The 23,166-nt window shown below is 44.7% G+C and overlaps 1 protein-coding gene across 7 annotated transcripts in view; it reads left to right on the top strand.

Moving 5' to 3' along the window:
- Nucleotides 1-22,059, top strand: part of LOC142568320 (uncharacterized) — a 258,619-nt gene extending 236,560 nt beyond the window's left edge. For all 7 annotated transcript variants that reach the window (XM_075678322.1, XM_075678326.1, XM_075678323.1 and 4 more), the window contains 3 exons: nucleotides 15,321-15,467; nucleotides 16,460-16,563; nucleotides 19,311-22,059. In XM_075678322.1, the coding sequence (XP_075534437.1) occupies nucleotides 15,321-15,467; nucleotides 16,460-16,563; nucleotides 19,311-19,439 (380 nt within the window). In that variant the 3' untranslated portion in view covers nucleotides 19,440-22,059. The remainder of the gene's footprint in view (nucleotides 1-15,320; nucleotides 15,468-16,459; nucleotides 16,564-19,310) is intronic.
- The last annotated feature ends 1,107 nt before the right edge of the window (nucleotides 22,060-23,166 follow it).

Consider the following 23,166-nt stretch of genomic DNA (forward strand, 5'->3'; position numbering starts at 1 on the left):
AGTTTCAACGTCTGGGCAAGGACATCGGGGTTTCGTTTTATTGACATTAAAGGGACCCTGAAACGCTTTTGACGATTTTCTACAAACGTACTGAGTCGTTAGAGTAGGTCCTTCTGATCATTAATTGGCACATCTAAGTGCCCCGCGTAAAGCGTGTAATTTATTATAAGGTTTTAAAAATGCACATCGCTGCCGATCGCAGCACACTGCTCGGCGGAATTTTAAGCCGCCCCTACCCATATGACCGATATCACCCATACGACGTCAGTGGGGCGAGCTATCCGATTGGCTGACAAGGGCGCGTGATCGATAATTTTTCCAACTTTATGGTAAACAAATTATCTTCATAATAGTTGGAATGTTAGTTAATTTGTTTTTATGAGGAGAAAGTAACATAATGAGAATGCACAAGAATAATTTTTCAGTACACTTAAGCACTTCCGGCACACAGCAAGTGTCGTCTGCTTGTGTTACAACGTACTCCATTTTGACGAGAGCTCCGCGGTCAGAGTCGGTCTCAGTGTTTTCGCGAGCACTATGATTCGACTTTGTTGCCTTGTGGACTGCAAACGTAGCGACTGGCAATATGTCAAGCTGCGACATCGTGTCCCTCTGCAAGGCAGCGTACGAGCGAACTGGCTGCTGCGCATCGGACTGCCGCTACCCGATCGGTGCCAGGATTTGCGCGTTTGTGGCCGTCACTTTACATCGGAAGATTACTAACGCAATAGCGTTTGGCGAGTCCGGTATTAGGGCAAACGCAAGCGCAAGGGGACAGGGTCTGGCCGCTTAACTGTGCCGTAACGGGATGAGCCATGAGATGAGCACAAGGGCAAATGTGAATGGTCTGCATGGTGCAGCCACCTGGTGGCACAAAGTTCAACCATACACAGTAGCAGCAACGAAATGTATTCTTCTTTGCTGCTGGTGTGTATTTTTCGCAGGAGTGTAATCATCAACACGTTGTTTTTATAAATGTTTAAAATGTTTTACACTTGGTTAGAGCAATATTAGCGCTTTGTTTGGCTGGTTAAGCGCTGCGCCAACAAGTGTATGGACTGTGCAGACCGATCAGGCCGTTCACCTACGTCTACGCTAAAGTTCCTTCATCAGCTTGAGTTTATGCCTCCAGTCATTTGCCGAAATGACCAGCTTGCCTGTGGTTACCGGAATACAAAACACGTTCGGCGCTACGACAGAATGCTCGCAACACACGCTGCCTCGATAGCTCTCGCTTGGGGTCGACGGCCAAGCGACTAGCGGAGAGGTCTCACGCGGGCGGGGGCGGGCTCCAAAACAACCGGAAGTGGATGATGTGACGTCGCATCGTGACGCTGAACCAGTGAAGGCGGAGCTTAGCCCCGCTCGCTCGGCGAACGAGTTGAGGAGGAAAAGCATGGCTAGGGAGGAGGGTAACTTCTAATCGCTTGTAGCTCCATTAATACGTAACGCTTCACTTAAATTGTGGTATGAATGTTCTACTTAAGCTGTACCCTACGCGTCTTCAAAATTTGTCCGAACCGTTTCAGGGGCCCTTTAAGATCCTTCGGGAATTTTTCAATCGTGCTGTTTGCAAAAAAAATACAAGAAAGGTGGGCTTCACTTTGAAGATAGAAAGTTGAAGTGGAGTAATGCCTACATAAAATTGTGTATTTCTACCTGTTCAAGAGAAGTACTCATCCCATCACCGTGAAACTTCTTCAGCTTATAGTGTACTGTGTTGCCAACAACCTGAACCTCTAATATCATAGTACTATTAATGTGATATTAACTGGAAAAATTATATCTTCAGGTTCACCTCTAATTAGACAACTACTATAGAAAAAAAAAAATTTTTTTGCATGCTGCGTGTACAAACCGAAATTTTTTAGGTTCCATTTAAAGACAGCCATGTATAAAATATAACTATCAATTTTGGCACTGATTTGTTACTGAGAAAGGGTACATCGAAACATAGAACTCTAGCCAAAAATTGATACTTGTTTCCAAAAATTGCCCAAAAGTTTTGACAGAAGAACACATGGAGATTAAGTTAAAATGCCCCCCTCCCACCACCATGCGAATTTTCATTTTGCTTTATTCAGTAGTTTTTACTATAGAACTCTTAAACAGCAGTGTTATACAGTAAACTCTCGTTACTACGGACACCACATTAAGTAACTTTTCAGATTTATGATTTTTTTAATCCCCATCAAAATGCCTATATTTTCAATGTAAAAAACTTTTAAGTGCTACGAATTTCAGATTGCCGAATATTTCAGAATAACGTACGTAATTTAATCTTGTAATCACGAAGATGCTTCATTATTATGGAGTTCCGTTGAAGTTTCGGTACCAAATCCCTGACGCTTGCACCTATCATCCGCAGCAGCAGCAGCAGCAGCCATGTGCTGGGGAACCTGTTTCAACGGGTACAGCCCCAGCATCATCAGCATCAGCGTGAGCGTCGCATATGGTCATGTTCAGACTCTTACTTAGACGTTCATTTGAGGGATTGCCAGTCGTTTGTGCGCAGGTGCGAGTGAGAGAGGACGCGAGAGAGAAAATCTGGGGGCTTTTGCTCCTTGAATATATGACTCTGTCTAGGTACTATGGAGGAGGCTTCTTATCACATGTTGTAGGCTTTTGTCCCTAGGCGTGCCGACATTGCGGAGTGGGGTCGAGTTTGTTTACACTCGGATGCTGGCTGCCAGCGCGATATAGTAGGTGAAGCAGTGGGCACTGATGCCCAATGTGGCAACTGCTGTGTCACACAGACTGACTCGCAGCAGCGGTGCTCTTGCTAAGTCAGTCGTGGTGGATCGTAGCTTTCTCGCACCTTACGGCCATGTACCTTGTAAATAACATCACAGATGTTTCTGTGGGAGCAGTAGCGACTGTAGTAGAGCCTGGGCCGTGTATATTGAAAATCTAGAAGGCAGAGCAGAGTGCCTTAGCAACCGCGGTTGAACGAAAGTGGCTGAAAGGCCGCAGGTGACGATGACTGACCCAGCACCAGCGCCGCAGGTGCGAGAAAGTCTGTCCGACGTACCTTCAGAGGCAAAGTTCTGACTGGTGTTGCAGAATTTGCAGGACGCAGTGGTGCTTACCTTAGCATCACAAGTTGGTGGCTGGACATATTTATATTTAGTCAATCGTGTTTTTTACTAATTGTAACAACGTGCCATTATTTCGCATTATTGGCGGCGCGTCCGATACACCAAATGATGGCTCCAGCATGACGCCTCCAGGATGACGTCTGTACTTGCCAGGGGTGTACAGTCGACGACTGATTTTTTGGACGCCTAATTTTTCGAACGTGCTTAATTTTTCGGACTTTTTCCTGGCCCCAGGACATACCTCATTATGTCAATGTATTACGTGGCTCAAAATTTCGGACACTCTAGGGAGGGCTGTTCGATTTTTCGGACTTTCCAAGCGTCAGCCGGGCCAACTGCTGCACAGTTTGAGCTGTGTCGCCGCCATCTTGCTTGTTTACATTTTCCTCCTGTAGCCTCGAAACCGGTGCCGGTGTTGCATGGCATGGTTCCTCAGCTACTCGGATGCTGGATTGAGGCTATATGCTAGCAGCTTCCGCTTCTGCAACAGCGTCACTGCTGTAACGCAATGCTTTTTTTTATTTCCTTTCTTCCTTTGGCTGCCTGTTTGTGTTTGCCGTGCGTTGACGAGCTTAGCGAGTAGGCCTAGTCGTGGTTTTGCTGCGGAGACGTGAAAACCACGTTCTGTCGCTACTGTGGCTTGCATTTGATTGAATCGGCTTCAGTGCTTCAAGACGCTGTTTCCGGAACTTTTATTTTTGCGTGCAACGTGGCAGCGAGGAAGCACTCAACAAGGTTGGTGTGACAACTTCCCGACGACTTCGCTGTGTGTGCTGCTTAGCCGAGCGTTCCGATTCACAATGGAGAAGAAATCTATATTGTCGTCGACCTCGAGAGTTCCGATGAACCGAGGCAAGTATGCCACAATGTCGATGATGAAGAAAGCAGCAATCATCAAGCTCGTCGAAGGTGGCCAATCACAGGCAGACATTGCAAAAAAGTTTAAAATTTCCAAACAGACTCTTTCGGACTACATGAAAGGCAAGCAAAAGGTTTTGGAGGCGGCAGAAAAGTCTACTGGGTGTCGTCAGAAAAATGTAAGCCAAGGCACCTATACAAAGCTCGACGAGGCCCTCCTTGTATGGCTGAAGTCAACAGTGGCCAGCAAGGTTCCTGTCTCCGGTGCCCTCCTCAAACAGAAAGCCGAGACGATGGCGCTTCAGATGAACATTGAAGGATTTAAGGTCAGCGACGGCTGGCTAAGAAACTTCAAAAAGCGTGCTGATCTCAGTTTTAAGAAACTGCGGCGAAAGTGCAGCTGTTGACCTGAGCGTCGTTGCGGACTACCGCTGTGAAAAGCTGCAGTCACTCTTACAGAAGTACTCGCCGGACGACATTTTCAATTGCGATGAGACCGGACTTTTTTTTAATCTTATGCCGGAGAAGACTCTTGCCTTTGCTGGTGACCCTTGCTATGGTAGAAAACACAGTAAGGAACGAGTTACTGTTTTGGTCGGCAGCAATATGTCGGGGCCACAAAAACTTTCAGTGCTCGTCATCGGCAAGTTGAAAGCTCCGAGGTGCTTTAAAGGCGTAAAGTCTCTGCCTGTCTTGTATGAGGTGAACAAGAAGGCATGGATAACACGGCAGTTTTTTCAAAGCTATGTGAGAAAACTAGATCGTAAATTTGATCTAGAAGGCCACAAAGATTTGATGTTCGTCGACAACAGCGCTGCACACGGGCACATAAACAACTTAAAGTCTGTGCGAGTCGAGTTCTTGCCACCAAACACGACAAGTATCCTACAGCCAGTGGACCTAGGCGTGATACGCAACCTGAAGGTGAACTATCGGTCACGCTTGCTTTCGCGTGTGGTGCTGTGCCTCAACAGTGGAAAAGCCTACTCTGTCGATTCGCTTAGAGCACTTAGCATGCTCGCTGATGCGTGGAAGTTGGTGGCACCCATAACGATGCGCAACTGCTTCCGCCACGTGGGATTTGTATTGAATGGTGATGTCACTGTCTTGGACGAGGATAGTTTCGTCGAGCAGCTGTGTGGCAATGAGCACTTCATCGACGACCTTTGCACTGCAGGCTTCGAAATTCCCTCGACCGTCTCCTTTTCAAAGTTCACGGACGTGGACAGCGAGTTGGAACTGTGCGCCGGGCTCACGGATGAAAAAATCATTCACCAAGTGCTTGTAGAGTCCAAGAGCGACGACGACGACGACTCGCCTGCAGCAGCGCAGCTGACGCAAGCTGAGCTGATGCAAGCGGTCGCAACTCTTTTGTTGGCTTACAGCAACACGACGACTCTCGCCGAAATTCAGGCGGACCTGCTTGCACGTAAGCGAAGCAAGGTTCCGAAGATCAGTAATCACTTTTCCCAGCCTCTAACTCAATAGTGAGCAATAAATTGAGTTTTTTGGGGGCACATTTGTTTTTCAGACTGCCTGATTTTTTTTACTTTTTCATGGTCTCTTGAGGGTCTGAAAAATCAGTCGTCGACTGTATAAAATCGGCTGTCCACTATCGTGGACAGGCAATTTTTTATGCGAACACCCCCTGGCACGCTTCGGCCTCTGCGGCCTCAACCCACGGCTCGCCCTGCTTCTAGCTTTGATCCCCCCGCTACCCCTTGGGTGCCCTGGAGATCCTGTGCTGCCTGCTTAAGTAACCTCAGGTGCTCTCCTGAGGCCTCCGTTTGCCGGTTACATGTGCCCTCCTGGAGCAGTGCTTGTAAAAGTCCAAGCTATCGTCGCAACGAAAAATGCGACCTGCGATTTATACAACACCAGTCAAAACATTGCCCTTTCAGACACAGCGATCACCAAATGGGGCATCCGTGCCGTGCCTCACTGCACGGGCCGCCAGCGGCAGAGCGTAAACAAACTCGACTGCACTCCGCAATGCCGGCATGTCTAGGGGACAAATACATAACACAAGCTAAGAAACCTCCTCCTTAAGTGCTTAGGCAGAGTCGTATATTCAAGGAGCAAAAGCCACCAAATTTTCTCTCTTGCGCTCGCTCTTACTTGCGCCTATGCACAAACGACTGGAGATCCCTCAAATGAACGTCTCGTTGGACTCTCATACTACGTCGTAGGCCTAACATCACCACGTTGATACCGATCGTTCAGGAGCTGCGAAGTTATCGGTGCTGTGATTGTGTTGTGCGTTCGATTTGCTGACAATGAGTTCACCTGGCCTCTGCGTTAAAAAGAAGCAAGGCCAGTTTTCGCTCAAAGAAAAAGTGGACATTTTGACACAGCTGAAAGTTGGAAGAAAGCAAGTCAACCTGTGCAGGGAGTGTGATATTCCACCGTCAACAATGGCAAAGATGCTCAAGGATCAGGAAAAGGTAATGAAATGGCATCGAGAATCACAGCTGGCTCCCTCAAGAAAACGCTTGCAGCTTGGCAACTACAGAACATCGACGACGCCATTCTCACGTGGTTTAAGGATGCCAGACAAAACGATGTGCCCTTGTCAGGCCCGATTATTCAAGAGAAAGTGTTACAGTTCGCGGCTGCCTTGGACATCTCCGGTTTCGATGCAAGTGCCGGATGGCTTTACCGCTTCTGGCAAAGGAATGGCATTGTGTGGCAGGTTGCTTGTGGAGAAGAAAAGGCAGCAGATGTCGGGAGTGTGGTTGCCTGACGGAACGAGCGCTTTCAAGAGATCGAGTCTTTTTCTCCAGACGACGTTTTCAATGGCGATGAAACGGCATTCTTTTATCAGTTGTTGCCTGATAAAAAAATGAACTTCAAAGGTGACAGGTGCAAGGGCAGAAAGAAATCACGTCTCTGCGTATCAGTTCTGTTATGCTGCAACTTTATGGGCATGGAAAAACTCAAGCCGCTAGTTGTTGGCAAGTCTGCTAAGCTGCGCTGCTTGAAAAACGTTGTATCGTTGTCTTGCGACTACCGAGCCAACAAAAAAGCATGGATGACGCAAGAATTGTTCACTCAGTGGCTGCTGCAGCTGGACGACTTAATGAAGAAGAAAGACAGAAAAATTATCCTCATCGTTGACAATTGCTCGGCGCATATCGTGAACGTGTGATTGAGCAATGTTCAAGTTGAATTTATGCCCCCGAATTGTACTTCTTTGCTCCAACCTTTGGACCTGGGCATCATCAGATGTGTGAAGGCCGAATTTTGGAAGTGTCTTGTGCAGCACCTCCTGATCAATATTCGACTGAAACTGCCCACAAAGGTAAACATCAGTCAAGCTGCAGACATGCTTACAGGGTCGTGGTGGAACGTGAAGGCAAGCACTATCGGCAACTGCTGGCGAAAAGCAGGCCTTTTGAAGGCTTCACCTGCGTCACAAGACTGCGAGGACACAAAGGAGCTCAACCCAGAACTGTGGAATGAGCTTACCGAGAAGCTCCCTGTAGACACCACGGTGACCTTCGATGATTACATTGACAGCAACAGCACGGCTGCTATATCCGCGGAGCTCACCAATGAAGACATTGTGAATAAAGTGCATGAGCAAGAAGATTGCAGTAGTGACGAAGACGATGCCTACACTGGATCAACACACGAAGAGGAAGAGACTGTTTCAAGCTCAAATGTTTTAGTTTTTCTAGAAAAGACGCGATTATTCCTCGGGTGCTGTAAAGATATCCCTGATGATGTTTAAAGGAAGGTCGAGGATGTGGAGGCGTTCGTCCTGCAGCGCTTGCTGTCAACTCGTCAGAAGAAGATTACAGACTTCTTCAAGCAATAAATTGTAGTTAAACTGTGGCCAGCGTTCTTGCTTATTATTTACGTACGAACACGCGCATCGGCTGCAAAGGTATGCAGTTTTCATTGTGTTACATTACTGACATGAAAATATTGGTTTTTCAGTACTGCGATAATTCAAATTAACGAATTCAATTCGGCGGTCCCGCGAAGTTTGTTGTAACAAGATTCTACTGTATTTGCCCTAAACTTTAAAGTGATGATCCAGGCTCAGGAAGATACAATAGAAGGGCCTGATGTGGCATGCACTGAAAGACGACCTGCAGTGATAAAGCTTGTCAAAATGTGAAAGAAGTCCTCCCAGTCTTCGATTTTCTAGTAAGGGCAGATTTACATGTATTTTAATGTTAGTGATGCGAGATGTTCAAGAATAATTTTTCGTAGTGAAGTAGGTTACTTTGTCTTGAACTGACTCAAGCTTGTTTTTGAGGTACACTGATGCGGGTTCCAAATAAAAGATGTGTATGTGTAATTCTACACATAGTTGTGTATGTGCAGATGTGTAATTTTTGAACGTACCAGTGTACAGTCGAACTCAGCTATATCGAACTCTCAAAACAACACCGATCAGTTCGATATAGAGCATAATTCGATATAAGCCTGTTAAATAATTGCATGTCATAAAAGCACATACCATTTATAAAATCACTTTATCGATCAAAGTAGCTTAGTTTCGCATAAATTAGTCCAGCATTTACTTCTGCTTGGGCAATTTCGCCGCCTGCAATGCACGCACTTCCCCACATTGTCTAAGGAGTCGGAGCAGCTGAGGCCGCAACCTTCAGCATTCGCGCAGAAGCACCAGATTAGTGTGAGTGCACCGATCACTTCAGAGGATGTGGGCAAAAAGGACCATCGTTGCTTTCCTCATTGTGCCCACTTTCATTTGGGCTCTGTACGATGTCGGCGATGTAGTCTTCGTTTTCGGGGTCTCCCGTGGTCGCGACACCATCATCTGCACTCACAAACTCGTCCACCGTTGATTCGTCAACAGCTTCCGGAAATTCTGACAGCTCGCTCCAAACTTCGGCAACACCGGCAACAGCTTCGTCACATTCGTCAGAATTTACAGTCATCACCGAGCACGCGGAAACCGGCTCGTACGAAGAACCACTTCTACACGGCCGTGCGTACGCGTCGGGTGCCACGGGCACTGGGTCGTTAGTTTGGCCGCTTTATCCCTAATCATGCTGAGAGTGCTCCTCGGAATCTTGCACGCTTCGGGGACATCCGACTTCTCGTCGCGTTCGACCTGATTTATGATTTCGAGCTTCATGACGAAAGGCAAATTCTGCTACTTCATTATGGCAACACTGCAGGAGAAGGCCCACAAGGCGCAAACACAATGAACCTGAAAAGCAGCAAGACATCTCGCACTTTCGCCATCTTGCACACCGAGAGCACAAGAGCCTCTGATTGGCTGTCTGAGCAAGCACTGCGGGCGGGCCAGGATCATTTTTTGCAGGGGGGTGTCGACGGCTTGCCCGAGCAGCCCGGTCACGGTAGGGAGAGCGGTTGGATGGAGCCGCGCCGCCGGGTTTCCCCGCTACCGCAAGAGAAAGCCAATTTCTGGGGGCACTTTTCCGGCACTTGACGTTCGATATACCGTGAGGGAAAGCTAACTTCTGGGGGCACTTTTCCGGCGCTTGACGTTCGATATATCGGTAGTCGCTATTTTTGTTCAATGTAAGCGTAACTTTTGCTATATATACTCAATGTAACTATACCGTGACCAGAAATTGTTCGATATATAAAATAATTCGATGTAAACGGGTTCGATATAGTCAGGTTCAACTGTAGTACAGATTAATAATCGAGTCGACTTAGCTCAGTAAAAGTTAGCCTGATGTAGTCAAGCGTTTCGCATGTGCTGCTAGTAACTGCATCGATGTGTTGATTCCATGAAACGTTTGAGCATAAATAGGTTCCCCAAGTACTTCATTGTGTGCACATTTGCAATAATAATGCCATTTATCGAGTAATGGGAAGACTTGTGGTTAGTAGCCGTAGTGAAAGGTATAGCCTTAGTTTTTAAACAATATTTTCATTTGCCACTGTTTACACCAGTCGGCAATTTTGTCGAGGTCAGTTCGCAAAGTGTTAGTGTCGGAAGGGTTAATTAAATTATGCAATCACCTGCAGATAGTCTAACTGTAGATGTGATATTACTGCCGATGTCGTTGGTATATAGTAGGAATAAAATCGGTCCCAATACAGTCTACGCTCATTACAATGGACCCACGAACAACTGACTATATTTCAGCCTTAGTTTGTTCCACCTTTTTTTATTAATGCAACGAAGTTCGCTTTTAACCAACCTCGCTCAATATCACGCGCGTGAGGCAGCAAGGCGGGGCAGAAACACGCCATCTTCTTTCGCGTGCGAGGCACAAGTGGGGGAGGCGAAAAGAGGGGGTTCTACTCCAGTGGCTGCTGCTTACGGCGCGGCTGCCGTATCTTGAAAGCAATGTGCGGTGTGGACAAAGTGCCCGCCCGCGCGGGCCTAACCTTCAAAGCGATCTGTGATGTGGACAAAGTGCGCCCAGTGCCAGTAGCCTCACATGCGCTGTGCTTTCTACGTTTAGTTCGTGTTGAAGCGAGAGACAGCACGAAGGTCAATTCGCTCACTGCCGCTGCTGTGCTTATCTTGCTTAATTTGCTATCGCAGTCGATGTTTTGCCTCTCAAGCGAAACTGCAGCTTTTTTTTTTTTTTTTACTTTGGACATTCGTCACTCACTCTTTGCAATAAAGTTGTCAGACATTGTGACAAAAGTTTTGGAAGTGAGGCGTTTCGGATATTATGGACTTTGGATAAAATGGACTGTTCTTCTTTTTCTTTTTTTTCTTTTTGTTATCAAGGTCCGTTGTAATGAGAGTCGACTGTATAGAGTCCTGCAGCACCCTGGATATTACTAGGGTTAGCGAAAAAGAAAATTGATTAGCAGTTACAAATTGGTGCTTGTTAGTTAAGAAGTTGGCAGTCCAGTTCATAGTCCTACTACTATATATATTAAAACAGTGAAGTTTCAATAATAATTGGTTATAAGCTACCTTGTCAAAAGCCTTTGCAAAATCAATAAATATGGTGTCTATTGGTGATGAATCATCAATAGCTTGATATATGTCTGACTAGCTCAAATAACTGTCTCACATGAGCGACCCTGTTGGAACCTGTCTAGGTTAATGAAGATAACGTAGTGCTCTGTTAGGTATTACATAATTGCTGGCGAAGTAATGTGTTCTCATAGTTCACATGGCATACTGGTCAGCGAAATGGGTCTGTAGTTAGAGAATGGTTCTGATGGGGTCACCAGACATAAATATTGAAATTATTTGAGCTATGTTCAATCTGTCGGGAACACATCCTGAATCAATATGTTGTCGAAAACGAGAAGTGTAAGTGCGGGATATCACTGGTTTAGTTATATTTAGTACAGTTTAACTCACTTATAACGATACTGGCTTTAACAATATATCCGTAGTAACAATGAGAAGCTACTGCACCATCAACTTTTGTATGTTTTCTATGATGAAACAACCCACCGATTACAATGCCCCCATGCAGCATTATCAGTTATAACGATGAAGCCTGGCTGCTGGGTGTCCATGCTGAAAGGTAGTGGAATGCAAAACCCTTGAAAAGAAAAAAGAAAAAGAGAAATCTGAGCTCCTACACCCTCACCCGCTGCCCTAATAGTAGCTGCGCGCTCATACAGTAGAACCTGTTTTCCAGCCTTCTCCACATTGCCAGCCTCGCGCCCCTCTCTCCCTTCACCCCTAAAAATAATAATCGAAAAACATAAAAATCGAATGTATTCCTTTTTACTACTTCGTTCATTTTTTATTTACTTGTAGATAGTGTAATTTTACACTGCTGTATTAATTAATCATTTTGTACCAATCTTCTTGTTAACCGAGGGTCCCGTTGCAGTCATTTGACTTTGGGACCCTCGCTTGTATACTACTAACAACCAACTATGCATCTTGAAGGAACAATAAACTGAAACTGAAACCCTTCTACCCCTCCAAACACAAATAGGCTGCGCCCATAACTCTATGCCGCTCCACCCCCCAAAACACAAATAGACCGCGCCAATTGCGCTGACAGTGCTGCTCTCAGATTGCTTGCTGGCCCCTCAATCTACGCAGTTCTGCCAACGAATTAAGTCGCTCGTGCTCATCTTAGTTGATTGCGTCGAAGTCATTCCTGGCCATGTGGTTTCTCTGCCGTTTTTGACTCGCCACTGAAACGGAAGATGGCTGGTCCGAGTGCTGATCATCGGCAATGCACGACATTGCCGATGAAAAGAAAGCGTACTGCGGTAGATTTGGAAACAAAATGCAGTATCGTGAAGAAGTACAAAGACAGTAAAAAAGTGTGCAACTTGGTGAAGAAGTACAGGCTGTCACAACCAACAGTGTCCACAGTTATCTGCTCACAGTGAAGTTTGACACAGAAAACTGCTCGGTATGCAACAGGCGCAAATTCATTCGACAAGGTGCTTGTAAGGAGGTGGAAGAGGCCCTCTACGAGTGGTTTCTTAATGCCTATGCCATGAACTTGCCCATTACCGGGCCAATTTTGGTCACAAAAGCGAAGTAGTTTGCCCTACTCATCAACAATGTGGACCTCCGGCCATTTGGCAGCTGGGTACAGCACTTCAAGGAGAACCACGGCATTGTTTATAAAGCCATCACCATCAAGCCGAAGACGAAACACTAGTGGGTGGAGGATACACTGCCCCACACCCTTAACGACTACACTGATGCCAGCATATACCGAATGTTTCAGAGAACAATTTCAAAAATTTTCTTTTTAAATTGCCTGGGGCAGATATCACTTTTCTAGTCCATGAACTGGTTACTCGAAGAAGCAGACATTACTTGCACAAAAGATTATATTGCATAATCGAATAATTAAAAAAAATTCACTAATTATGGCCGATATTGCAATTTACAAATTCGAGCCGGTGAGCTTGCAAGGCAGATCCACTTCGAATGAATTCTCAGGATGACAACAGTTTTGAGATATTAACTCTCGAACTTTGTGGAGAAATGTGTTAGTGTTCCAGTTACTTTTGTGCTTCAATGCATAAAACGATGTTTTGTTAAGAAAGTAAGTGAAATGACAGTGCATTTTTACCGCAGGTCTGATGGTGCATATCTCATAAATGGTGTCATCCACACAATTCTTGTGGATATGCAAGAATTGTATGAATATGCCTTGTAGTCTCGGGCCACACACACACACAAAAAAAAAGAGAGCTTCACTTGTGGTGTATGGTTCGCATGGCAGGAGCATAATAAAACCTGTGAGCACATACATCTATCTGATATGGTGTGCATGTGATATCAAATTTTTCATTGAAAGTCTCTAAGTAGTACACAAGGCATGGTAAAGTGTGAGTAGCAAGCTTTACCTTGATACATGTCATGAAGAATGGTTGGAATGAGGTAAAGGATTTTAGGAACCAAGAGTAAGACAACACTAGGGTGGGAGGGGGGGCCAACATAGGCTGCTGGCTAAGCCCCCTGAATAAAACCAAAGGTTGCGACATACTTTTATCTTGCCACCACAGCTGCGATGAGGAGCATGAGAGTAGGCAGGAGATAAGGTCTGCATCTCCGAATTGGTCAAACACCGTCACTTAGTATTTTTCACGCCCTTTTCTCTATTTTTTTTCTTTTGTGCGTCTTGGCACACTCGCCACCATGACAGTTGGCTGTCGAGTTGCCGTGGCGACACATTCACAAGGGATTTCACATGTTTTGGCTAAGTTTCATGGCTATCTGCGTCATTGAAGACCTCTGTTTTTGTTTTGTTTGATGTTAAGGATTGATTTTAAGAGTACTGAAGGTGCAAACGTGTACAAATGTGTACAAACGTAGCTTGTTTCTTTGTTGATGGGGTATGGAGCTCAATCATGGGTAAGCTTAGGCACGGGTGCTAATCTCGGTACCTGTTCATATTTTTTTTCCTGATTGCGCTATCATCAACAAGTGTATGATGCTATGGAGTGTGTAGGCTCTGTGCTGTCATATACCATGCAAAAAATGCAACACGCGTTATTGTTGTACTACTGAGAGTGTGCAGCTTTGTCATTCCATGCTTTTGTTAGGTGCTGCAAACATATTTTGTGAGGACAAGCTGTTCATTAAGTGTAAATGATTTTGTCTATTGTGAGTAGGCTTTCTCCCCTTCGCCGTCTCCGCAAATTAAAGTGGTACACGAGTTTGTTGGCTCGTATTGTCTTGGAAACTGCGTAAAGTGCAAAAGTGCTCATTCATGGAAACTATTTCTATGTGTAACTTTCGTCCTTGCATGCATTTTATTTACAAATGCAGTACAGTTTCCACTGTGATGCTTGCCCTTGAGAGCCAGTGGCAACAGTTTGCAATAAAAGCGTAGGACCAGTTTCACTGCATACAGAGATGCCAGTGTCATGACAAAACGATAAGAATAATTTAGATGCTTCGCGTTGATTGCGCATGTTTCTACATGACGTTCACGTTCAAGCGAGTATGTCACGCACCTTACATTCGATTATTGTGGTACTAAGATGATTAAATTATGAAGCTGCACAAGCTCTACACACGGCAGTCGATTGGGTACACGCAAGCACCCACGTGCGCACTTTCAGCAACGCAAATCAATCCGAGTTGTTGAATCAGCAGCTACATAGTGCGGCACACATGCAAATGCATCACCTTTCGCACGTGCCGGCGACACCTTGGCTTCATTGGAGCCCTTTCAGGCCGGGCAGGTGTCCCTAGAAAGCCAAATACAGAATCTGGTCAATACAATAGAAATAACTCGCGAAGTGGCTTGGATATGTGCAAGCCACGACAGTGTTTTTGCCTGCTGGTACACTGGTTGTGGATGATGTAACACTCAAATAAAGCTCTGGCAGGTATATGAACATTGTGTACATTACGTATACATTATTGGCGAGACAAAGATCTCTAATTTTTGTGCTAGAACTCGACACTAAAAGGAAGTTCTCCACAAAACTAGCCTCAAAAGGCTTCTAACACGAAGCAGGCAGCCAACCTGAAGTGGCAAAACAAGTGCGCAGTTACTGTGCCGAAAAAGCACAAAAATCATCTGCTTCTGCCAGTTTCATAGCGTTCCATCATTGTTCCTAGCACAGCACACAATGAACAAGCCTTAAATAGAGTAAAAATCCAGGCGTAAACACCCAACAATTTTTAATGTCTCACCTTGCATAACTCTGTGAGTAAAACCAGCACACCCCAATGAAAACGACCAAACTGTGAGGGCGATGAGGGCAAGCACAAGCGACATGGAGACCAGGAGAGAAGGAGAGGCCGGGCGAGGAATGTTGCTACCTTTTGTTTTACTCAGAGGCTTACTGCTGTCCCACAGTGCCAATGATGAGAACCACTGTGGGAGAACATACTCCTTTTTATGCTGTTTTTTAGAGACTTATTAAGGCTTGCGTCATATAATGCAAGTCCGCACGTCTTTCTGAAAGTTGTGTTGCATGCAACATTGTTCTTTGCAGCTTTGCGGAAGCACTATGTGGATGTGCTGAACCCAAACAGTAATAAGACATCTGGTGACTCTCCGTCGGCACCTGCGGTGGCATCATTTCCAGAACAGTCTGCTGCACAGCCTCCCGTCCAGTTCTTTGTTCCTCCGGCTGTGGGTGGTGAGTAGATGCCCTTGTAAGACTGGACAGAAGGGTGCAGGTGCATGTATGTTCTTCTGTCAGCCTGCCAAGACTTACGACCCCACGGCAACTCTACTGCAAATTCCTTTGCATGTTCCACCTAAGGTGCTTAGATACATACCTGTGCACCACTTTTTGTGGTGTTGCACAGCAACCCGATAATTTGGGGCGCAGTTTTGCCCCCAAATGTAGCCCAGTCTCTGCACCATCCTGACACTGCTGTTTGGGCGCAGCTGCATCGTGCAAGCTGATTATTGATGAGTGTTTATCTCACGAACATTTTTTTTCATTAGTGCAGTTAAAGCTGCTTTAAATGAAGCGTTTAAACGGGTTTTAGAGAGCAGCTCATAATGGGGGGGGAGGGGGGGGCGTTTCTGTGGCTAGTGGTGGCATAACTGAGCGAAAGATGAGAGTTAACACGAAGCGGTAGGTGAAAGACAGGAGCCGCGAATGGCAGAGACCAATGAGAGTAACCCCTTCAGTGACATGCACACGGGAAACTGGTTTCATGTGTTCATGTGGACTCACTCGACCGCTCGATGCTTACCCATATTTGCTCTCAGCCAAACTGCCCGTTTCGTATCAGCTGCTCGCACCAGCTCTCACTCGTGCTTGTTTGCTTTGTTTGGTTTGGTCTCGTTCGCGCTTGTTTCAGTTGCCATAGTTTGTGATTGTTTTCTAATCGGATTGTATGCACAACGCGAATTGAGTAGTACTTTCTGGAAGCCAAGCGCTACCAGGGATTACACTGGAACCTTCGATGCGTCATGTATAAAAGCTGACATGCTTGACCCTCAGATCAGATTTTCGATGATTGCCGACTCTGATACATGTCTCTCTCTAATTCTTTGCCTCAATATATCGCTTAATGAAAACACGTATGGAGCTGCGCTCAAATTTCGCATTAGGAAGTATCCTAATCATTGGGAATGTTTGTTCTTTTTCTCACTCTTCTTTTTTTTTTTGCACAGAACAACATGATGGGAGCTCTGGCTATGAATTTGTGTCGCCTGCTCCGTTGCCAGACCAGACTGCACCTGCTCCACCACCACCTCCAGAAGCCGTGCCGACCTATGTGAGTGCAAATTTGAACAACTTTCAGTGCATGCTTGTGATGGCTGCTTGAAAAAAAAATCCATTGTAAAGGGCTTTTATGGAAAGATAACCTTCTATTCATTAGGTGAATGGCAGTATTTTCTTGTTGTTTTGCTCACAAATCAATATTTACAGCCTGCAGGGAATGAAACAGCAAAATCAATGTGCAGCCAGCACTACATTTCGGGCCATACAACTGCATGCCGAGGAACATTTCATTTAAGAGTAGTTTACTGTAGAAGGTATAAAGATAAAGAGGATATACAGTTGCTGACTGATCATTCGAACATGCTTGATTATTCAGACAGTTCAGCAGTCCTACCACTAGCCCCGTAGACATGATGTATGACAACTGAGATTTCAGACAAATTTCATAATGCGAAAACACCCTTGTACTTAGATTTCGGTACACGTCAAAGAAACCAAGGTGGTCAAAATTATTCTGGAGCCCCCCACTATGGCATGCCTCATAATTGGATTGTGGTTTTGGTATGTAAAACACCATTTAATTAATTTTTCTTTTTTAAGACTCCTTACAGCACGCCATGCAATAATTCGGACTCCGAATGTATAGCCATGTGCTAATTTGGCAACTGGGTCGAGGAAAAATAACGGTATTTTCATTTTGGTATGTCGCTGGCATGGTTGTCGGCCATGTCACTGGCACTTCCTCAAAACCGAAACTAGCAAAGCTAGTTGATCTAGTAGCCGCTGATGAAGATTTGGTGCATGCATTGACTGTACTTTTGTCTGTCTGTAGTGACAGTGTGATAGTGGTCGAATAAGTGCCGTGATTTCGTAGCGATGCCTTCTGCTTGTTTCTGTGCCACTCTTGTCGTGCACTCTTCATGGCTGGCTGATGCCCATTGATACCACATGCTAATTGTGACTCTAATCCTTGACAAAGCACGAAAAACATGCAAGGGGATAGCATTAAAGGCATTGCTAGAAAATCGCGCCCATGGACTGTCTAGGCCAAAGGGAAGTACATACAGCAACACATTCACAAACTCGGGCCGTATTGTTGAACAGTCACTTTTGAACATACTTTATTTTCTCTATATTTCACATAATTAGCACCGTACATGTTGACAGGCAACAGCATTTTCACAATGTGATAAGAAAGCGTGCTTGGCACTGTGCTAAGAATAGACAGTTTTAGAATAGCATTTCTCACCTTACTTACGTCAAACATGAGCACCTTTGCGGTACGTTGCAGTGTGTGTCACTGGAAGACCTTTACTTTAATGCATAGTAAACGCAAATGTAAGGAAGGTGCTAGAAAACGGGGCGCTGTCTGGTGCCTTGTGCCAAACATATCTAAGCCAGTGCATTGGCAACCATCCTGTCGTTTCTATGCCGATGCCTCTCGTTAGGTCTGCGAATGCCAGAATTGCCGAACGGCCTCAGAAATTGGAGTCACCATGTGCTCATAACTAACGTTTCATGTCAGTTTAGAGGAAGTGAAGGCTCATTTCAACAGTTAGTTGCAACCAACAATAGTGAGAGCACAGCATCATAAGAATTCAAGCTGAAGCCTTGGGTGCCGCCATGTTCAACAATACTATTGCTTACTTGGCGTACAAGAACATCGTGCACATTAAACTCTCCAAATAATGTATGTTAACAAAGGTACGTAAACTGCAAAAACACAATAAAAAAAGAAAATATGTTATTTTTTATATTGGCTTGGGACCTTTGCTAAATCTGCTGTAGTAGCTTTGAGGCTTTTGCAGTTTAGCGTAAAAGCATCACAAAAACCTGGGCAAGAAAGGGAGGGCAGGACTAGGCATTTTCCAGTTTTTCGTGCTCTACTTCGGTTGTGAAGCCGTAGCAACAGGCTTAAATTCAGATTCTTTTGGTGCCATTTTGCTCCTGGCCAAAGATTGCAGACTCGATTCTTTGGCTACAGCAACTGCATTCTGATGGATGTATGATGTGAATGCACCCGTATACCATGCTTTGGGTAAAAGATGTACAAGGGGTCAGACAATCTGGAACTTCCTCCTGTATTGCTTTGGAGTAAAAAAAAAAAAACAGTAATTTGGACAAACGCTCTTCTACTGACCAGGGTATTCCTGGATCTGATACCTGCCCTCAATAACCACATTCCAGCGACATATAAATGCATGCAATGCCCATACATGCACAGAAGTCCGGGCTTGTCACTTTAGTTATGGAGGTGGCTCCAGTAAAAAAATGTTGCTTAGTTCTGTTCCTAGCCATCTTATTCTTTGATGTCAAAGAATGGTGAGGGGCTCTTTGCCATGACCAACATTGGTAGCCCTAGACTGGAAGCTCTAGAACTAAAGGTCTCATGTTTGCGTCAAGCATCAGGCCAGATAAAGAGAAATCCCTGTGTGCAGAATTAAGTCCTCATTTGGAACTCCACTTCTGCCTCAGCTAAGAAGTGTTGTTGTTTTCTTCTTGCAGTGTAATTTAGGACAGCGTCATGAGGAAACGCAAACAAAATTAGGGCCATCATATGGCACACAAAATACAGTTCAATTAGTGAACAGGAAGGAAAGGGTCTCTGTACTTTTGCACACAGGTGCACCTATATGTCTCCGCATTGGCAGATGCGGCTGCATACGAGAAGTCAGCAGGTTACATGTTTGAGACCATCAGTCTAGAATCTTGCAGTTGTGGAAAGACTAATTTGGAACCAGAGTTCTGTATTGTCAGTTTGGGGGCTAAGTTACTGACACATTCTTGTTACTAATGCAGCAACCCTCAGCCAAGGCGGTCTCAACACCCATGATGTTTGATCCTGCGGATTTCTCGTCGCGAGCAGTGGACAGCAGTCACAAGGCAGCTGGTGGTAACCTGGCCAGGAGGAGAGCATATCCAACGTAGCAGATGTCACATGTTTGACTTGGCAGCCATCTTGCGTCCCTTTCCATGCGAAGCCTTTTCCTAGGTTCTTTTCTTTTTTGCACTACAGGACAGTATTTCTTCTTTCAAATGCTACTTCAATTCATGGTGCATTTTAGAATGCCATTTTTCTGAAATAGTTTTTATTTTCCTCCCTCTGTCTGCTGCTCTCCTATGGAAGGGTAGTGTTCCGAGACTTTTTCTGTCATGTCTTCTGGCAGTAGGTTTATTCTAGGTTTGATAAAACCAGAATGGAAATGTTTGAAAGTGTAGCGCGCATGTTATATGATGTCATTACGCTGTTGAAATGAACATTTTTTTAGTCTTAATTATTTGTGCAAGAGCATTCATGTAATTTTTAAGGCTACATGCAGAGGCCAAGGCTGTCTGTCTGCAGGCATTAGTTATGGTACTCTGTTTGCAAGAGTGGATCGAAGGTGCTCGACTGATTAAAATGAAATCCTTTGTCATGTGTCTGTTCAGGTTCACGTGTGACTGAAGCAGAATCGAAACTGATACACTTGGCATTCGTTTTTTGGGCATGCATCAAAGTCCCTAATATAGTCTAAAATTGTTCTGCAAGGCCTAGCATGACGTTTTAAATCCCTGTATGCTGCATGACACATTAAAGTCAGTTGGAAACGTGACAGTGCAATGCTGTAGGTATCGTAACCACATTCATTGTCTGTTAGCAACACCGTGCTTTTAACACAAATGTGACATTTTCACTGGATGGCTACTACAAAAAATGAAGTTTTGTTTGGCCCCACAGCATTGCTGAGTAATTGTATACAATTTTTTTCATTTTTAGACTGTTTTAATGTAAATTAGATTCAAGGCATGAGCTCATGGCTGTACGGGAAGGGAAACAGGAGAGGAAGCTTGCTCTGTCTGCAAGAGCTTGAAGGTGTCTTGATGTCTATCTTGCAATCCAAGGTTCAAGCCTATACGGGGCAAGTTTGGAGACCCTACCTTTGGTTGCCACCATTCTTTTGTTAAGCTACCATCACACGTGGTTGAGCCAAATGGTGGTATGAATGGTTTGTTGTTATCTGTATCCTCCAGTGAAGACTAAGTAAAACAGAAGCAATGTTCAATGGACTAGCAACAAGAAAAAAAAATGGTGCTGCTAAGTGCATGGCAGTGTGGTGCTGCTAGGTCTTGCACACCGACCATGACCAACTTCTGCCTTAACAGTGGTCTGTAGTCGTTAAGACTGCTTTGTGGATCTCTCTTATGAACTGCTTGGTTTTGGTGTAGGGTATCTTGTGTATCTTTTCTTTCCCAAATGTGTGAAATGGTGTTTGCCATGATTGTCATTGAGATGCTGCTACCATTCCGTTCTGCGCTTAGCCTCGCTGAAGAGGTGGCGTACTGTAGTAAATGCTGTTTAAAAGCTTATATTAGTGGTTGATGATAACCATTTGTGATGCTTTTTGGGGAACTTCCTCCTTTTGTTTGTCTGTTTGCTTAAACTTATAGTTGTACATAGAAGGGCAGGCCTTTTGATAAGCCCAGCATTTGGCAGAGCTACTGTACTACAAGTGCTGCTTTGGGCTTGACGACGACGTCCTACCATCGTAGTGGCTGTAGGTCTCTGTCATCGATGACTACGAGTAGAATCAGGACTTTCCTTTCTGCAAATGGCTCTGTAGCTGTTGGTGTCCTTTGCAAAAGGAAAGCCTTTGTTTTTGAAGTAGATGATTTTTAAATTTTTCAAATGATTATACAAGGTAGTTTATCGACCTTGTTTATGATGCTATGGTGGGTACTTGGATTAATGTTCTCTTCTTCTATTCTGCATGCAGTCAAAAGGCACACAGGTGTAGCAAAATGGAAGCGACGCCTCTAGGGCCTTCGCAATCGCTTATCTTTCTGTGCACTTCACTAACTCTGCTCAATTGCTTTTTGTTCATATTCAGGCATGCACTTATGTGACAGAGCACAGTACGGAATAAAATTGTGTATAATGCCACTTGGTGAGGCATGGGGTTTGTGCACTGCAATTTAAAGGGCTGAAATTCACAGCGATTCCTTGCCTCATTGCATTTCCTTTCGTCTTAATTGAAGCAGAAGTGGGAGCTGCGGAAAGCATTTCTAATTTTTGAGGAGCAGATTGGGATTTGAAATGCAGTGTAATCTAGCCAGAGTGTACTGGTTGTTTGGACAAGGGAAAAAAAGCATTCTAGAGAGGAATCACTGTCAAAAAGTGGTCCCAGTATCCCACACACACAGAACGCACGCGGTCATAAAAATTTGTATGGTTTCCTGTGCTGTACATTTTGGTTCTGTCGAAGAAGCTTCCTTGTGTGTGTGATCCCTAGGAATGTTCCAATTTTCACTGCGATCTTTGTCGGCACTTGGATCTTTTGTCTGTTTTTGTTTTTCACTTCCGACGCGCGCAGTCATGCCATGCCATTGGCGCATTTGTGGGCATGCCTGCTCCATGAAGGCACTGTTAGAATGGGTTTTGCTTGTTGAAGAGGGGGCTAGCAATGCTTTTTTTTTTTTTTTTTTTTTTTTTGCAATGCTGGCTGTTCTCTGAGGTATGTATGAATGAAAGGAGAAAACAATGCTGAAGGAATAAAAGTTTTGGTGAGAATGGGTGTTTTCTCTCAAAGAAAAAAAAACTAAGCTTGAAGCTGTTTGGCAAGCACGACAGCCCTTGGTTTGTGGCTGACCGCTTGCAACTTGTGTGTGGGTAGAAAAATGTAATTTGAATAGCGACTTGAATGTAGACTGGACACCAATGGCAGCTAATATTAAAGACATTCATTGCTGTTCTGACCAACAGCACCGTCGTTTATCAGTGTTCCTTGTGAAAGTACATTTGTCCTTCCCATCCTGACCTGGCACAAATTAAAATGTGAAAAGAAATCCGAACAAAACAGAAGTAGTGTGTCGAGCAGTATCGGAGGTAGTATCAGAGGTGCTTGCATACTGAGGAATACAATTTGTTTTAAAGATGTGCATTAAGCTTCAAAATGGAGGCATTTTTGCTTTTTGTCTACGTCCTAGTTATGTATGTTTTCGTATACCTTATTTTTCATGACTATATTTAAAAATGCCCATATTTACAATTTTGCACATACTATAGTGCAACAGGATGGTCTGAATTGGTATATCTTCAGCAACAAGCTGAGACGCCATTAAAGATAATATTGCACCATAAGTGCGAACTACCACTACAATGAATTATGTTTTCACCTCTGCAGTGTCTCATTTGTAACGAAGCACAGTGGAGTGCTGAACTCGGCTAAAAGTAAATTGATAGGATAGTTCTACATTCCTCTCCTGATTTTGCTTATGTTGCAGAGAAAATTAGTAATCAAGTTGACTTTTTTTCATTTGACCTATAACACTTGTGATTCGGCCTGACAATGGTGCACGAAAATTCACGATTATAATTTCAGGTGAAGTCATTTACAGAGCACAGACTACAAGGCAGATTATGATAGGCAGGGATTGCATTAGGCTGACCACAAAACTTGCAACGAACTGTGTTCCCTGTAAAGATGCAAGCACAATGCTTTGGTTTGGGTAAACTGATTCATAGCTTGTAAAGGATGCGCCCAAGCTGAACCTGAACAATAAAGCAAGACTACGTGGGACTTTCAGTAGCTGTACAGGCGCCCAAATCTTTAACTGGCGTGCGCGAGCGGCGACTTTTCCGTGCGTCAGCGCCGTATGACGGGGCGCGGCTGGAAAG

This window comes from Dermacentor variabilis, unplaced genomic scaffold (genome assembly GCF_050947875.1).
Source record: "Dermacentor variabilis isolate Ectoservices unplaced genomic scaffold, ASM5094787v1 scaffold_18, whole genome shotgun sequence".
Lineage (NCBI taxonomy): Eukaryota > Metazoa > Arthropoda > Arachnida > Ixodida > Ixodidae > Dermacentor > Dermacentor variabilis.